The sequence below is a fragment of the Meriones unguiculatus genome, chromosome 11, assembly GCF_030254825.1.
Source record: "Meriones unguiculatus strain TT.TT164.6M chromosome 11, Bangor_MerUng_6.1, whole genome shotgun sequence".
Classification (NCBI taxonomy): Eukaryota; Metazoa; Chordata; class Mammalia; order Rodentia; family Muridae; genus Meriones; species Meriones unguiculatus.
The window spans coordinates 48,270,465-48,285,484 of NC_083359.1; the positions used below are offsets into that span (position 1 = coordinate 48,270,465).

Here is a 15,020-nt window from a genome sequence, read left to right on the forward strand (position 1 = left end):
CAAGAACAGGAAGGTCAGCAGAGGCCTGCTGGAAGACCCAGAATGAGGAGCCTAGGTGAGAGCTCACTGGGGAGCCAGCTCGTACCTGACCCAGGGAGGCAGCGAGGCAGCCATCCCAGGCCACACTGTGGGTAGAGGACCTGTTAGCCCACGCGATCTTGAGAGTCACAGGTGAGCCGCTGTCCCAGGATCGCTGCACCTACATGAGGGGGAAGCAGAGGATGGACTGTCACCACCTCTGTGAGGGAGGAGCTGGCAAGGCTGTGGCTGCCTTCATCTTTCCTGTGGAAGTGGGTTAGAGACCTCTGTCCCTCTTTGTAGGTGTTCAGAGTCCCCTACTGGAAAGCTTGGTGACGGGATGCCAGCCAGTCCCTTCTGGGTCCTGACGGATGAGTCCTCATCTGCCCTCTCCTCTTCCATGGGAAGCTGCTCAGCTTAGCCCTGGCCTCAGGGCCTTTGTGCTTGCTGTCCTACAGTTCACATTACTGGGGTCCTTGGCTGATAGCCTCATCTCTCACACAAGTCTCCCCCAGCCTTACAAATCTAGTCCCCAGTTTATACTTGCTCCATGGTGCCTACAACTGGAGTGGGTTTTAAAAACCCGTTCCCCTGCCTGCATTCTGCTGGCCTAGTATACTCCAGCTGTGTTTGGCACGTGGGACTGAAACCACGCCCCTTGCCTCCACCTTTGGGCACCTAGTGCAGCTGGCTGACCCCCAGCCATGATCCCCGAGCAAGGGGGGGTCCCCCAGGGTCTCCTTGCAGCCCCACTGCCCACCTGGTCTTTGAGGTTCCAGGCTACAGCCAGGTCACCCTGATAGCTATTTCCAGAGTATTCTGAGGTCAGGCGGAGGCTGCAGCGCCGTGGCAGGGACAGAGACAGCTGGTTGGCAAACTCCACTGTGAGAAGAGGGGTGGAGAGGGTGTCAGCAAGTTCATGTAAGGTCATGGCAGGAGACTGATTCGGGGACTCAACTGAAAACACAGCCACTCGGGCAGGCGGCTGCACTCTCACATGCCCTACAAAACTTGGAACCCACACATCCAGTCATGATGCCTCTTAAAGCATTCTAACAGTCCCCACGGGAGCTCTGTTCTTCTTTCCTCCTATCCCAGTGACACTGAGCAGCTGACCCACACCGGCCCAGCGTCACCTCTGAGCCCTGACGCTGGCCCCAGGACACGCTTGGCTCCTTGAGGCCAACAGAGCACCACAGCCAAGCCTTGGCCTTTAGAGGTCTGTTGCCATTCCTCTCCTGAACCCCGACTAGCCACCATGGGCACGCCTTGGCCAGCTACTGCTGGCTTCAGACCAGACTTAGGTGACAGCAGAAGGGGCTGAGATCAGTAGGGATCACAGAGATCAACACAGCCCCCTCCCCTTAGCCTGTCGCTGATGGTAAGATACATGAGCCTACCAGGGCCCCCTGGCGACATTAACGACCAGGTAGGCAGTAGGACTGGAAAGAGTCTGGGGAGTTACCTTGCTTGGGGATCTTGACCACTTTAAGACACTGGGTCTCATTCAGGACAACTTAGGATCTTTATTACATTTATCTGTGGGTGCACATGCATGTGCCACGATGCAAGTGTGGAAACGAGAGAACAACTTGTGGGAGTTGGTTGTATCCCCACCACACAGGTCCCAGCACAGGGTCAGCGCCTGATGAGGCGCTCCACCCACAGAGCCAGCTCACTGGCCCCGGTTTACTTTTGTTGTTAATTTTGATTTATTTGAGACAGGGTTTCATGTAACCAAGGATGACCTTGAACTCCTGACCTTCTGGTCCCTACTTCTTGGGGATTGGGATTGCAGACACTTTCTCCCACCCCCACTATTTTTTAAGGTTCTGAGGAATAGACATTCTAGATAAGCAACACTATGAACTGTGCTGTGATCCCACCCTCTGTGATTTTGATGACGTGGGGGTTCCTAGCTCTCTGCCTGTCTCCTCTGAGGTCTGGGCCTTGGGCTGTCTTGTGTCCTGAAGATTCCCCAGGGCCTGGAAGAGCACCAAGGACAAGTAGTCACTCACCTCCGACCATGCCTTCTGCCCCTCAGCTACTCACCCTGAAGATGGATGGTCCCCATGGTCCCTGAGGGGGGCCCAGAGAGGCTCCCATTGAAGGCTACCTCCTTGCCATTCCACAGCACCGCCTGAGACATGACGTGGGTGCCTTGTGCTCTCTGGAACCCCGTCCTCAGGACCAGCTCTGTGGGAAGTGCGCTGAGCTGGAAGAGAATGGGTGACCAGTGTGGAGTCAAGCCACACACCGCTTGGGGCAGGGAAGGGGAGACACATCCAAAGGAAAGGAGTTGTGTGTGGACTGTTGTTTCCACAGTGCTAAATATGCCGCAAGCATGAGCAGGAGGGGGAGGGTGGGGGTGTGAGCAACAGAGGGTAGAGGACCTTCAGCTCTGCAGACACTTAGCATGGTCCTGAGCAGGGCTCCTAACCTCTCAGCCTGTTTCCTGTCTATGAAGTGAGGTTAGAATAACAGCGCCCATTGTTCCCTTCCTTCTCTCTCCTTTCCTGTCTCACTGTGTAGCCCAGGCTGTCCTGTAACCCATGACATCCTCCCTAGTGCTGGGACACTCAGGCAAGCTCCTCCTTGGTTAAGAGACCTTCTTGCCTAGTCCTGTCTCTTTACTACCACCTGCAGGCCAATCTCAGCACAGCAGCTACAGGGACCTGACATTTTCTTTTTCTTTCTTTCTTTCTTTCTTTCTTTCTTTCTTTCTTTCTTTCTTTCTTTCTTTCTTCCCTCCCTCCCTCCCTCCCTCCCTCCCTCCCTCCCTCCCTCCCTCCTTCCTTCCTTCCTTCCTTCCTTCCCTCCTTCTTATTTATTTATTATATTCACAGTTTAATCACTTTATATCCTTGACTGCCTGGATCCTTACATTAACCATATAAAGTATAGAATAAACATACTAAAATCCAAAAAACTAAAGAAGCTAAACAACAAGGAGGACCTGAGGGAGGATGCTTAGTTATCATTCAGAATGGCAGACAGGATAGACACTAGAAGTTGTAGAAGAGAGGGAACAGGATGGGAGTCTACCACAGATGTCCTCTGAAAGACTTCACCCAGCAGGGCATCGAAGCAGATGCTGAGACTCACAGCCAAACTTTGGACAGAGTGCAGGGAGTCTTATGGAAGAAGGGGGCGATAGAAGGATCTGGAAGGGACAGGAACCCCACAAGCAGACCAACAAAGCCAAAAAAGCTGGGCTCAGGAACTTGGCATTTTCCCTGAGCCTGGGAGGAAGGCAGAATCCAGTCTGTGTGACATGGCCTAGCCCCTCAAAGAGTACCTCTTCTTGCCATCCCCACTCAGCCTGCCTGTTCCAGCTCAGGGACTTCTAGATAGTTCTCAGGCTCATTCCCACCCCAGGCCCTTAGCATGGAATGCTCTTTCCACAGACTTGCTTGTCGTATAGGGTAGCTCAAATGTTACCTCCTCAGGTGACACTTTCTGACTTCCTAATCATATACATACATACATACATATATATATGTATATATATATATATAATTTATATGATTCCTGTCACCTGCCTCTACTAGATTATATATTCAGTGATAGTCAGGGCTCAGTAGTTCTGTTCTGTGCTATATCCCATCTTCTGGAGCAGTGCCTAGGATCTAGGAGAAGATCAATAGATAATGGAGGTGAGACATGGGTCAGAGGGTCCCTTCCATCCATTTGTCCCCTTCAGAGTCCATCTTGTTCTGTCCCCACAGAAGTGAAGTCTTGAAGGCAGCGTTTCTCGGTTAGGAGGCTACCCACCTGAGGGAAGGTCTGCTGCAGCTGGATGACATTGGCTAGGCTGTCCTCAGCAGCAAGCAGGCTGCCGCTGACATGGAAACGGCGCTCCCCCACCTCTAGGACAAAGGTGCTTTTCGTCTCATCCTTGGCGAACCGGAGCTGGTGAAGGCAAAAGTGATACCACCCTCAGCCAGATGGTGCTTAGCCTCAGCTCTGCCTTCCAGAGCCCCAGACCAAGGGCCTACAGATGAACAGACCCTGGGATGAACAAACTCTGATGAAGTAAGGGTCTTGAGGAGAGGTAGGGCCTACCTACTACCTGCCCTGTGGCGCAACATTGGCAAAATTCCTCAGGCCCTTAGGTTGTGACATTGACTTGCAGACTGGCTTAGACAGAGCTCCTGTTGTGGCACCACTTATGACCACAGAGGGCAGGGTTACACAAGGACAATGCTCAGTGAAGTAGAGTTGGCCAGGGTGGCTCTCCTAGACAGGGTTATGGTATTGACGCTAGATGCTCGGCCTCCTGAGCCTTGGCCATTTAATCTTACAGAGAAGGATGCTTGCTCACACCTGTCAGTTACTCTAGTCCCCAGGGAGGCAGTGCCGTCTTCTGGCCTCTGAAGGCACCAGGCATTCACGTGGTGCCCACCACACATTGCAGGCAAAACACCCATGACAGAAAAAATAAAATAACTAAAAATTTAAAATAGTGCTTCCAACAAGCTCAGAGGCCCTTCCAGCATGTTCAAGCGGCTTCTCACAAACAATCAAAAACTACGAACAGGCCTTCTGTGGACTGACTGCCTCGGCACACCAGAATGGCAAACGAGGGTGTTGAAAGAAGCTTAGCGATGAAAGATGAAATGGACGATCTAGGCAGTGGGCATAGACAGGCTGATGAAAAGTTGTCTCACTTTTGTATCTGAAAAGTTTCATAGGAAAATGTTGGGGAGCTGGAGGCGTGGCTCAGAAGTTCAGAGTCACACTGCTCTTCCAGGGGAGCCAGGCTTGGTGTCCAAACCCTGTCAGATAGCTTCACCTGTCATTCAGGGGACCTGATGCCCACTTTTGTCCTCTGCAGGCACCTACACCCACATGCACATAAAAATTAAAGCAGTAATAAAAATGCCAGGTTACACAGGGAAGGGGTAGGAGAAGATTCGAGATCTAGAGTCGGCATTCAGATCGACTTGGCCTGCAACCTGAACTGGTAAAGAAAATTTCATTTAGGGGGATGTATGTGCACACATGTACGCATGTGTATGGAAGCCAAAGATTGATGTCAGATTTTTCCTCAGTCATAATCCACCTTGTTTTTGAGACAAGGTTTCTCACTAAACCTGGAGTTTGTTGATTGACTGAACTGGCTTTCCAGTGAGCTCCAGGGATTCTGCCTTCACCCACCCACCCTTGGATTATATGTGTGTGCTGCTATCTATGCCTGCCTATCTATCTATCTATCTATCTATCTATCTATCTATCTATCTATCTATCTATCTGAGACAAGATCTTACTATGCAGCCCTGGTTAGTCTGGAACTTACTTTGTAGACCAGGCTGGCCTTGAACTCACATAGATCTTCCTGCCTCTGCCTCCTAAGTGTGGGAATTGAAGGAATTCACCATCATACCTGGCTGTGCCTGGCTTTTTCTGTGGGTGCTGGGAATCCAAACCCAGGTCCTCTGCACTATCTCCAAGCCCCCACCCCCCTTTGATTGTTATCAGTCTTGTTTGAACATTTACATACTGACCATAGTAGCCAATGTCCTATACTGACAGGACTGTGTGGCTGTACCAGAGACTGGATGGGCTTGTGGCTCATAACCCACACCCCTAGCTTGCTTTCTAACTTTTTATGTCACAGTTTCTAGACTTCTGTTCAAGTGTAGTGAAATAAAAGTCGCACGGTACAAAGCATTCTGTGCAGCTCTGGGTCCTGCTGTGGGTTTGAACTCAGGGCTGAATGTTTGAAAAGACCTTACTGAAGAGTTGGGGACTTTTATTATCCAAGTGTTATTTCAGCATTCAAGTTCATGCCAGACTTGATGGCATGCACCTGTAACCCCAGCACTTGGGGAAGCTGAGGCAGGAAGAGTAAGAGAGAGTAGTGGTAAGTTCAGCATTAGTAAGGGCTACACAGTAAGTTCAAGACCAGCCTGGGCTGCATAAACAGACTGTCTCAAAATAAAAACTGGGGTTGCAGATGTAGCTCAGTGGGTAGCATTCAAGAAGCTCAGGGTTCAATCCTCAGCCCTCCATAACCTAGGTGTAGTGGTACACACCTGTATTCCAGGCACTCAGTTAAAAAGAAAGTTCTAACCTGGGCTACATAAGACTAGATCTCAAAGGAACTAAACATGCTGATTTGTAATCATACTGTGTTATGTAAAAATCCTTGTTCTACAAAAATCTTGAGGCCTTTAGTAGTAAAGATAGAGCCTCATTAACTCAGTCATACTGAAAACGGTTTTGTCTGGCCTATGACACAGTCACACTATGACCCTGTTTTGATTGAAACAGGGTCTCATGTAGCCCATGATGGCCTGAAATGAACTATGTTTCTGAGGTTGACCTATACCTTCCAATCCTATTGCTTCTACCTCCCTAGTGTCAGGATGACATCTATGCCTGGCTTATGGGGTGCTGGGGCTAGAACCCAGGGCTTTGGATGTGTTAGACATTTCACCCACTGAGTCACATCAATGGTAATTTTCCTGTGAGGTGAAGCAGTCTAAGTAACAGGAGAAAAAACTAAGACAGTTTCCTTTGACTACAGTGCTGTGAAAACAGGAGAGGGCTGTATACAGCCAGCACTCTATAAACTGAGGCAAGCCAGAACATGACCAGGACAGCACTGAACAAAGCCTGGTGGCTGGTAGGAAAATGCAGTGGCCAGAAATTGAGGTGGGAGGTTTACAGCTCAGTGGTAGAGATCTTGGCTAGCGGGCACGAGGCCCTGGGCCAGGCCTAACATAAGATGTACAGGCAGGACAGATGGGGAGGGAAGGGTGAAAATAGGGAGGAGGCAGGAGAGGAGAAAATGGGATGTGGGGGAGGTACTGGCCAATTGGCAGGTCTCATCACTAACTGTCTTTACCAAGCAGCCACTCGGTATTAGTCCCTGTGCCAAGGGCTGGCATTCCCTGTAGGAGCTCCTTATTTGGGAACTAGCGACAGACAAGGATACAGTGACAATGTGGAAGCAGCCGTCAGCCATCATCTAACAAGCCACCCTACTTACCCAGGCCTCCCTGAAAAGCATTCAGGATGAGGGGCGCAGCGTTGTCTCTGCTGGAGGGGAAGGGCTGGGGCATCTGCTCGGGGTGTGCCAGGTCGGGGGTGGGGTGGGGTTGGGGGGTATCAGACAACAGGCAGACCTCCCAACTCCCCAGAGTCCCCTGGGTCCCTTGGAATGTAAACACAGATGTTTAGGAAAGCCAGAGGGGGAGCCAGAGTTGTGTGGGGGTTTGTTGTTGGTAGTGTTTGTTTTGTTTTGTTTTGTTTTGGTGGGGGGTAGTGGCTCACTGGGGCCTACTGCAGGCTCCGACAGACATGGAGGACAGACATGGAGGACAGACAGACATGGAGGACAGACATGGAGGACAGACAGACATGGAGGACAGACATGGAGGACAGACATGGAGGACAGACGTGGAGGTGCTGACACACACTGTAGCTCAGGCTGCTCAGGAGTGCCTGGGGCAGCCTGGAGCTACTCAGGAGCTGGGGGTGCTGGGGCATTACCTTAGCTGTGGAAGGGGCTGAGTGGGGACAGCAGCCCAGGAAGGAGGGGGGGCGGCCCCAGCCCCATAGCAGCAGCTCCGTGCTGGAAGCAAGGGAAGAGAACTAGAGCTGGCACCAGGTCACCCAGTTCAGCACACTCCCCAGGAAGAGGGTCAGAGAGCCTCAAACGTGGGTGGTCTATCCACCTGTGGTCACAGTCACCAGGGGCTCATGGTCCCATGGGTGGGGGCAGCTTCCACCCAGCTCTGGCACCAGGAGCCAGTTCCCCACCTTACACCCCTCAACCTGAGCTTCCCTGTAAAGGGCTGAAATTGGCTCTGGACTGTGTGTCTTCCAAGGGCCCAAACTCTTTGGTTTGCATAGCAGGAGCCCTCAGGTGTGGGTGGCAGGACTTATGTACCTCAGCCTCCTCCCAGGAACCCTCTATGTAACCCTTCCACCAGTTGTTTATCTGTGGAGTCATGATCTCTACAGCCGTCCTCTCCTGGCTTAGCAACCAGAAATGTCTCCAGACAGTGCAAAGCCTCCCCCAGCTGAGAATCAAAAGGTGGGGATTGAGTTCAAGAAGGGCAGCTGATAACCCACACTCCACTTAACAGGAAAGAGCCCTAAGCGCTATACCAGTCTACTAAGACCAGTGGCTGGGGAGAGACAGACAAAGACCGAGGACCCATTTGTGTTGCCCCAGAAATCGGGAATGTTAAGAGCTGTATGACCTTGGAAAAGCCTCTCTGTATCTCTGAGTCTCTCATTCTCTCTTCTCAGTGGGTTGTGGTGGTTTGGGAGCCACCATGCCTCATTGGTGCCCATCAGTGCCCACTTGCTGGCTGTCCCCAGTTTCCCCACACCTGGGCAGCCCCCAGAACTGCCCCACCTGTTGGCATGGTTCTGGCCATGGACATGGAGAACCAGCATATCCTGGCTGTCAAAAGTGAGTTGCAAGGAGGAAGTCATGTCTTCCAAGGTCCAGAGTTCTCGGAATAGCAACTGAGGTAGGGGAGGGAGAGAGAACAGGACACATAGTGTTAGGGGTGCTGAGGACCCTGGAGATCAGCTGAGCACCTCTGTAATTCACACCCCTGGAGCAAGATCCTGCTCCAGCCTGCAGGCACTGGCTCCTGGCTGCCCCTGGACACGGGGCTCACAGGCAGGGCTCAGGTGGTCCCAGCACGCACTGCAGCCAGACACAAAGATCCAGATGAACTGGGGAGAGAGGGATTTTGGTCTGCTCAGTTGTGGGGTCCAAACTCTACATAAGGGGGACCACTAGGAACTGCCCTCTCCTCTCATCAGAAGTGTGGGACACAAAGACAATGGCGTAAGGTGGGCCATGAGTGCAGAGACTCGAGAAATGGTGCAGCCCCTTGCGGAGGGGACCACAGAAACCCCGATTCAAGTTTTCACCCCACAGCCTGCTTGCTGCATGACTTTGAGCAATTAGTCTAAACCTCATGTGTGACCCAGAGACTGTTGGGGTGATCTTTTGTGCACTGTGTAAAGCTGTCATTGTATTACTCAAACGCTGATTTCTGTACCAGCAGAGAGCTGAGTACAGGTTGGATTTTGTATTCTCATTCCTATGGCCACGTCATATTGTGTAAACACTCCCTCCAACAACTTCTGATTGGTTTAATAAAGAGCTGACCGGCCTATAGCAAGGACAGAAGAGAAGAGGCAAGCCATCAGGACAGAAAGAGGAACTCTGAGCAGGAATCTGAGGTGAGATTTGCCAGCTGGATGTGGAGGAAGAAACAGGTGCCAGAGTGAGAGACCGAGGAAAGGAAACAAGCCACGTGGTAGAACATAGATTACTATAAAGGATTATTTAAGGTAAGAGCTAGTTGGGAACAAGCCTATGCTAAGGCCAAGTATTAATGAATATAAAAGGTCTCTGTGTCATTATTGGGAGCCTGTGATCTAAGAAAGTCCCATTATAATTGGCACCAAACAGTTACAAGAGCCAGTGACGGCCCTGTCAGCATCACCAACATCATCATGGCCCGCGGTGCTCTAACATCCTCAGCTCACAACCTTGATCCACACAGCTACATGTAAAGGAACATTGTCTATCTCCATGTCACACATAAGGAGACTGGGGGCACAGAGGGGCATCGGCTCAAGATGGATGTGCACCTCAGTGAGTGTCAGAAGGATGAGAGGAAGCAGAACGGCCTGAGTACTGTTCACGGCACTGAGTACTACCTGCAGTGCTAAGCAATGCTCATAGTTCTGAGCCATGTCTCCTTGGCAAAAGGAAGCTGGACTCTATCTCTGATTCATTACTGGATGAGCAGAGAGGATCCTGGCCAGGAGCTGGAACATGGCTGCCAGACACCAGGCCTGTGGCTGAAAGGGTTTGCTTGATAGGCATGGGCTATAACTGTTGTGTTTTTGTTTTGTTTTGTTTTCAAGACAGGGTTTCTGTGTGCAGACTTGAAGGCCTGGAGCTCCCTCTGTAGACTAGGCCTGTCTTGAACTCAGAGGTCCCCATGCCTCTGAGTGCTGGGACTAAAGGCTTGTACTACCACACCTCATCCACAAGTGTCCTTGTCTGTCTGTTGCAGCTGTTTTAACAGAGCCTCTGTAAACTGTAAAGTGTGTGACCACCTGTCACTCCTTCCATCACACACAGGGCCTGGGTGAGAGGTAACACATTTGGAGGTGGTTTCCTGGCCCTGTGGGCCCTCACCTGGCTGCTGAAGGGTAGACCCAGGCTCTGGAAAGCTTGCACTGTGTGGCTACTGTTCACTGTCGCCTCCAGTGTGCCATTCGGCAGCCGAGCCAGCAGGGCCGTCACATCCACACTGACCCGGTTCCTGTCGCAGAGGACCACATGGGCCCAGGTCTTAGTCTCTAAAGGCAGAATGACAAGAGCTGTGGGGACTTGAACTCACCTCCCTCCCAGGCCAGGAATGCAGCAGAGACTGAAATGAGGATGTGCTGCAACCCATGGACATTGGCAGAAAACGCCACCATGTAGGCCTAGGAGGGGTGGTTGACTGGCCTCGGGCTGGCCGGTCACCGCTCCAATCCAAGCCCCCATGATTTCATCACAAGGCATTCCCTAGACTTCCTCCGAGAAGTCCCGCCAGCTCCTGCCTGCCACCCGTCCCTGCTGGGCGTCTTCACCACAGCGCAGGGCACAGCAGCCTAGGCGCCCGGTCATGCTCTACTGTGTGTCAGAAGTTGGAGTCATGCGAGGTGAGGTGCACAGCTTAGGTCTGAGCCCAGGGGGCGGCCAATGCCTCAAAGCCCACACCTTGATTTTCTCATCTGTAAAATGGTTGCAGCCCACCCACCTCAAGAAGGCACCCAGGTGACGTCACACCCAGAGGATCTGGAAGGGGAGTGCACAGGGGTGAGTGACACATTTTTTCTTGCATTATCCCACATTCAGTGACGCATGTTTGCTATGGTAGGGCAAGGGAAGGGAGGGGACATGGGTCTCATGCTTGGGGACACCTAGCTGCCAGGACACCAATAAACAGAAAGCGTCACTGTGTGCTGGGACAGCTAGATACAGACAGCAATGGGGGAAGGGAGAGGGCGCTCCTGGGAACTAATATATACCCCAGCAAGCCCAATGTCAGCTCATGAGTGGTCTCAGCCCTCAGTGTGAGCAAACCCCTATTTATCCCCCAGGAGGCTGAATGACAAAGATGGCAACATTTGAGACCAGAGGAGAATGATGCAGATGACAGGGAAACTACCCAGGGTTCAGGGCTAGGCCCCTGCATCTATCCGGAGGACAGAGGAAGGCAGAACGTGAAATCAGACTCCTGAGTGCAAGGCCTGGCTTCACTATTATAAACTAGCTGTGTGGCCTGAGACAAGTGACTCAGCCTCTCTGATCCTCCACCCCTTGTCTGCAGAAGGAAAGGAGGGAACAGGGAGAAATGCTGGAAGGGCAGTGAGGTGTTGGTGCTCTGAGGCTCTGCTGGTTAATATGGGCTGCCAACTGGACAGGATCTAGCATTACCAAAGGGCTAAGTTTCTCGACACACCCGTGAGAAAGTTTCTAGAATTGCAAACAGAGGTGGGAAGATCCCCCCTGAGAGCGGAGGGCTCCATCCCTCAGGCTGGGGTCCCAGACCAGACAGAAGAGACAGCGGGCTGAGCGGCTGTCTCCATCCCCCTGCTTCCTGACTGTGGCTGAGATGTGAGCAGCTGCCTCATGCCCCTGCTGCCTCAACTCTCCCATCACCCAGCCCTCCCTTCTCTAAGTGGCTGTCAGTGGCTCACAGTGGCCCTTCCAGAGCTGACTTCCAGTGGATGAGAGAGCAGCACAGTCACGGCACACTAGTGCTGAAAGCTTGCCTGGCAGGCACGCAGCGCTCACTCCCTGCTGGCTCTTACCTTCTCCTCCCCCTTACTTAGGGTTGACCTGTGTTCCCACTCTAAAATCTTACCTGTCATACCTATATGACCTGATTAGAAAATGAGCTTTACAGGTGTGACTAAAGAAAACAAAGTAACAATGCAAGTGTTGGGATCTGAACCCAATACCACTGCCCTCGCAGGAGAATAAAAGAAGAAAGGTGGTCCCATGCAGACAGGACAGGCTGGAATGACCCGTGTGGCTAGGGGACACCCAGCTAGCAGAAGAGATCCCTCAGGACCACTGGAGGGAGAGCAGGCCACCAGTGCTGTGTTCAATGTCTGGCTGTGTTCAATTCAGAGAGTAAAACTCCTGCTATTTCTAGCCCCCTACTTTGGGAAATTGTGTACCTCTCAGGGGTAGCTCTTGGAGGCCAGGCTGTCTTGGTGTTCCCAGAGCCCAGGGCCAGCCAGGTCTGCCTAGGTCAAGGCTGGAACTAGATCTGGGCCCAGGGGATGCTGCGCTCTGGACCTAAGCTCACCATGCATCCGAAATTCAGCCTGTAGATCAGCCTCACCAGGGACCCCGGCCTGCAGCAGGGCCTCACTGTTGTGTTGGCCGTGGCCCCATAGCTCCAGATGGCCTTCGTGTGCCCAGTAGCTCACAGAGTAGTTGATGGATGTAGGGCCTGCCGAGATAGGTATGGAGTGCTCAAAGCTGGCGGCACCATCATGAACGTCCACAGAGACCTGCAGGGACATGGTAAGGATGGACCATCTCAAGCTGGCCACATCCCAGACCTCCAGGGACTTCAGAACCAAGGGATGGAAAGAGCAGGCCTGAAGTCAAACATTCCCTTGAGGGAAGGGGAGTACAGAGAGTGGCCTGGGACTCAGGGACAATAGCCAGAGTGAGCCTGGGAAGAGGGAGATGCCCTATTAGGTCCACAGGGCTGCTTGTTCATGTTAATAAAGTTTTATTAGAAAATGGCTCTGTTCTTTCATCAACTACTGCCAATGGCTGCTGTCCCCTATGGGAGACTGGGAGATTCCCATGATTTTCCCAAGATTTTCCTTTTTTTTTTTTCTTTTCCTTCTTCCTTTCCTTTTTTAGACAGGAATCCTCTGTGTAGTCTTGGCTGTTCTGGAACCCACTATAGAGATCAGGCTGGCCTTGGACTCACAGATATCCACCTGCCTCTGTCTCCTGAGTACTGGGATTAACGTCCACCATGCCTGGCAGGTTTTCTTGTTCTATTTGCTCTGCAGAGAAGCCTACTAGCCTTTGCAGTAACACACTCTCCCTTCCTGTACCTCCTTCACCGGTCTCAGGCCTTAGGTAAAACCTCCTCCCCCATGACCGAGAGAGACAAGGATGAAGGTTAGGATGACATTCCCTGGCCGAAGACGTCTGCAGTGTTGGCTGTGGACCAGGGTTGTTGATATCACCCAGGCACACCTGGTCTTCGGCTGCTCCCAACCTGACAGATTGATTCACATTTTAAAAACTATTATTTTAAGTATATGCTTTGTTTGTGTGCATGTCTGTAGAGCACACACACACACACACACACACACACACACACACACTCGGGTGCTCGAGAAGTGCCAGGTGCTGAATCCTTGACCTTACAGATGGAGTATCCTCTTTACCTCTAAACAATTTCCCTGACTCAGATTCATATTTTAAAAACACAGTCCCAGGGCCTGGACATAATGGCACAAGCCTTTAATCCCAGCATTCAGAAGGCAGAGGCAGGTAGATTTCTGAGTTCTAGGCCAGCCTGGTCTACAGAGTGAGTGCCAGGACTACACAAAGAAAACTTGTCTCAAAAAAACAAAAACTAAAACAAACAAAAAACCCCAAAAAACCAAAACCAATCTACACAGTGCTGTGAGATGCTCTGTCTGTGAGCACATGGGAAGCTTAGACAGAGTGGCACTCATACCCTAGTGCCACAGAAAGCCCCACGTATGCCTGACTCTATAGTGCAGGGGGTTCCCCAGCTCTGAGGCCCCACATCGTGACCAGCTCTGCTGGCCTGTCCCCACTGTGGGCTGCATGCCAGACCGCTGTAGGCTCCTCCAGTGGGCCTTGTATGTGCAGGAGCAGGGGCACCTGTGTTCCCACAGCTTAGTGCTCCTCAGAGCCAGGCCCACTGGGGAAGCCCCCACAGCCTGAACCAGGTTCCCTAGCAAGCCCTCACAAGGTTGGCAGGCAGTCCCAACTGTGTGCAGTTTACCCTCTGCTGGGTCCTGGCCCAGGAATTGGGAGAGGGCACTTGCAACCCTGCATTTAGCACGTTGATCTGTAGATCTTCCTCATCGCACCCGGCCAGGGAAGGTGCGAGTGGAGTCCTGGAGTCTACCTGACTCGTGATGCTTAGAGTGCCCACCACTGGCTGCCATGCAGGGGCTGGCGAGAAGCCCTTAGGCTCTGAGCTGACAGAGGACTGCAGACGTCTTGGACTACAAGAGGAACCACGCCCATGGGGATGAAGACCAGGATATGTTACAGGGTATAAGAGGAGATCGGGGACAAGGGCCACAAAAGTCACTTCAGCCAGGGTTCCGGCCCTAGACTATCCTACCAGCAGTCCCCAGTGTTAGCCTCTGGTGTTGGCCCCCATGACTCACTACCCTACCTAGGTCAGACCCTGCTGCCTGGAGAGGCCACCTTTCTGTGTTCCCCTGGCCCAGCCCCAACAGCTGGCAGGCAAGGTGTCTGCACTACAGCAGACCTGTGGAGACAACAGGGGAAGGTGGTAGTTTCTTCCCTAAACTGACCCTGAAGAAAGCACCTGTAGGCAGACACACACCTACGGCCCTGCGGCGAGGCCAACATGGACAAACAGTTCCTGCAGACAGGGCACACGGCTGCAGCAGCCGCTCCTACAGCTCTCTACAGGCTAGGCACTGTTCTAGAAGGTTCCTCACCTCAGCCTCTACAGGAACTCACCTTGCAGATGAGGAAACAGGCATAGAAATCTGCATGCTTGACCAGGCCTGTGACAGGCACAAAAGTGACTCTTCTTGTGTGTGTGTGGGGGGGGGGTGCATGCATGTGGGTGGATACCTGGGTGGGGCTCACGTAAGCGAGGCAAGCATTCTATCACTGAGCCACAACCACAGCCCTCTTTTAAATTTTCCTCGTGAGACAGTCTTTGAACTTGCAATCCTCCTGC

General features: G+C 52.2%; 1 protein-coding gene across 1 annotated transcript in view; it reads right to left on the reverse strand.

Moving 5' to 3' along the window:
• Positions 1 to 15,020, reverse strand: part of LOC110559009 (uncharacterized) — a 103,218-nt gene that overhangs the window by 14,197 nt on the left and 74,001 nt on the right. Inside the window, exons 41-49 of the mRNA XM_060365081.1 lie at positions 12,378 to 12,585; positions 10,208 to 10,371; positions 8,393 to 8,505; positions 7,519 to 7,600; positions 3,793 to 3,930; positions 2,064 to 2,233; positions 1,314 to 1,317; positions 779 to 1,048; positions 86 to 199 (exon numbers count right to left, since the gene is read on the reverse strand). Coding sequence (XP_060221064.1) covers positions 86 to 199; positions 779 to 1,048; positions 1,314 to 1,317; positions 2,064 to 2,233; positions 3,793 to 3,930; positions 7,519 to 7,600; positions 8,393 to 8,505; positions 10,208 to 10,371; positions 12,378 to 12,585 — 1,263 coding nt within the window. The remainder of the gene's footprint in view (positions 1 to 85; positions 200 to 778; positions 1,049 to 1,313; positions 1,318 to 2,063; positions 2,234 to 3,792; positions 3,931 to 7,518; positions 7,601 to 8,392; positions 8,506 to 10,207; positions 10,372 to 12,377; positions 12,586 to 15,020) is intronic.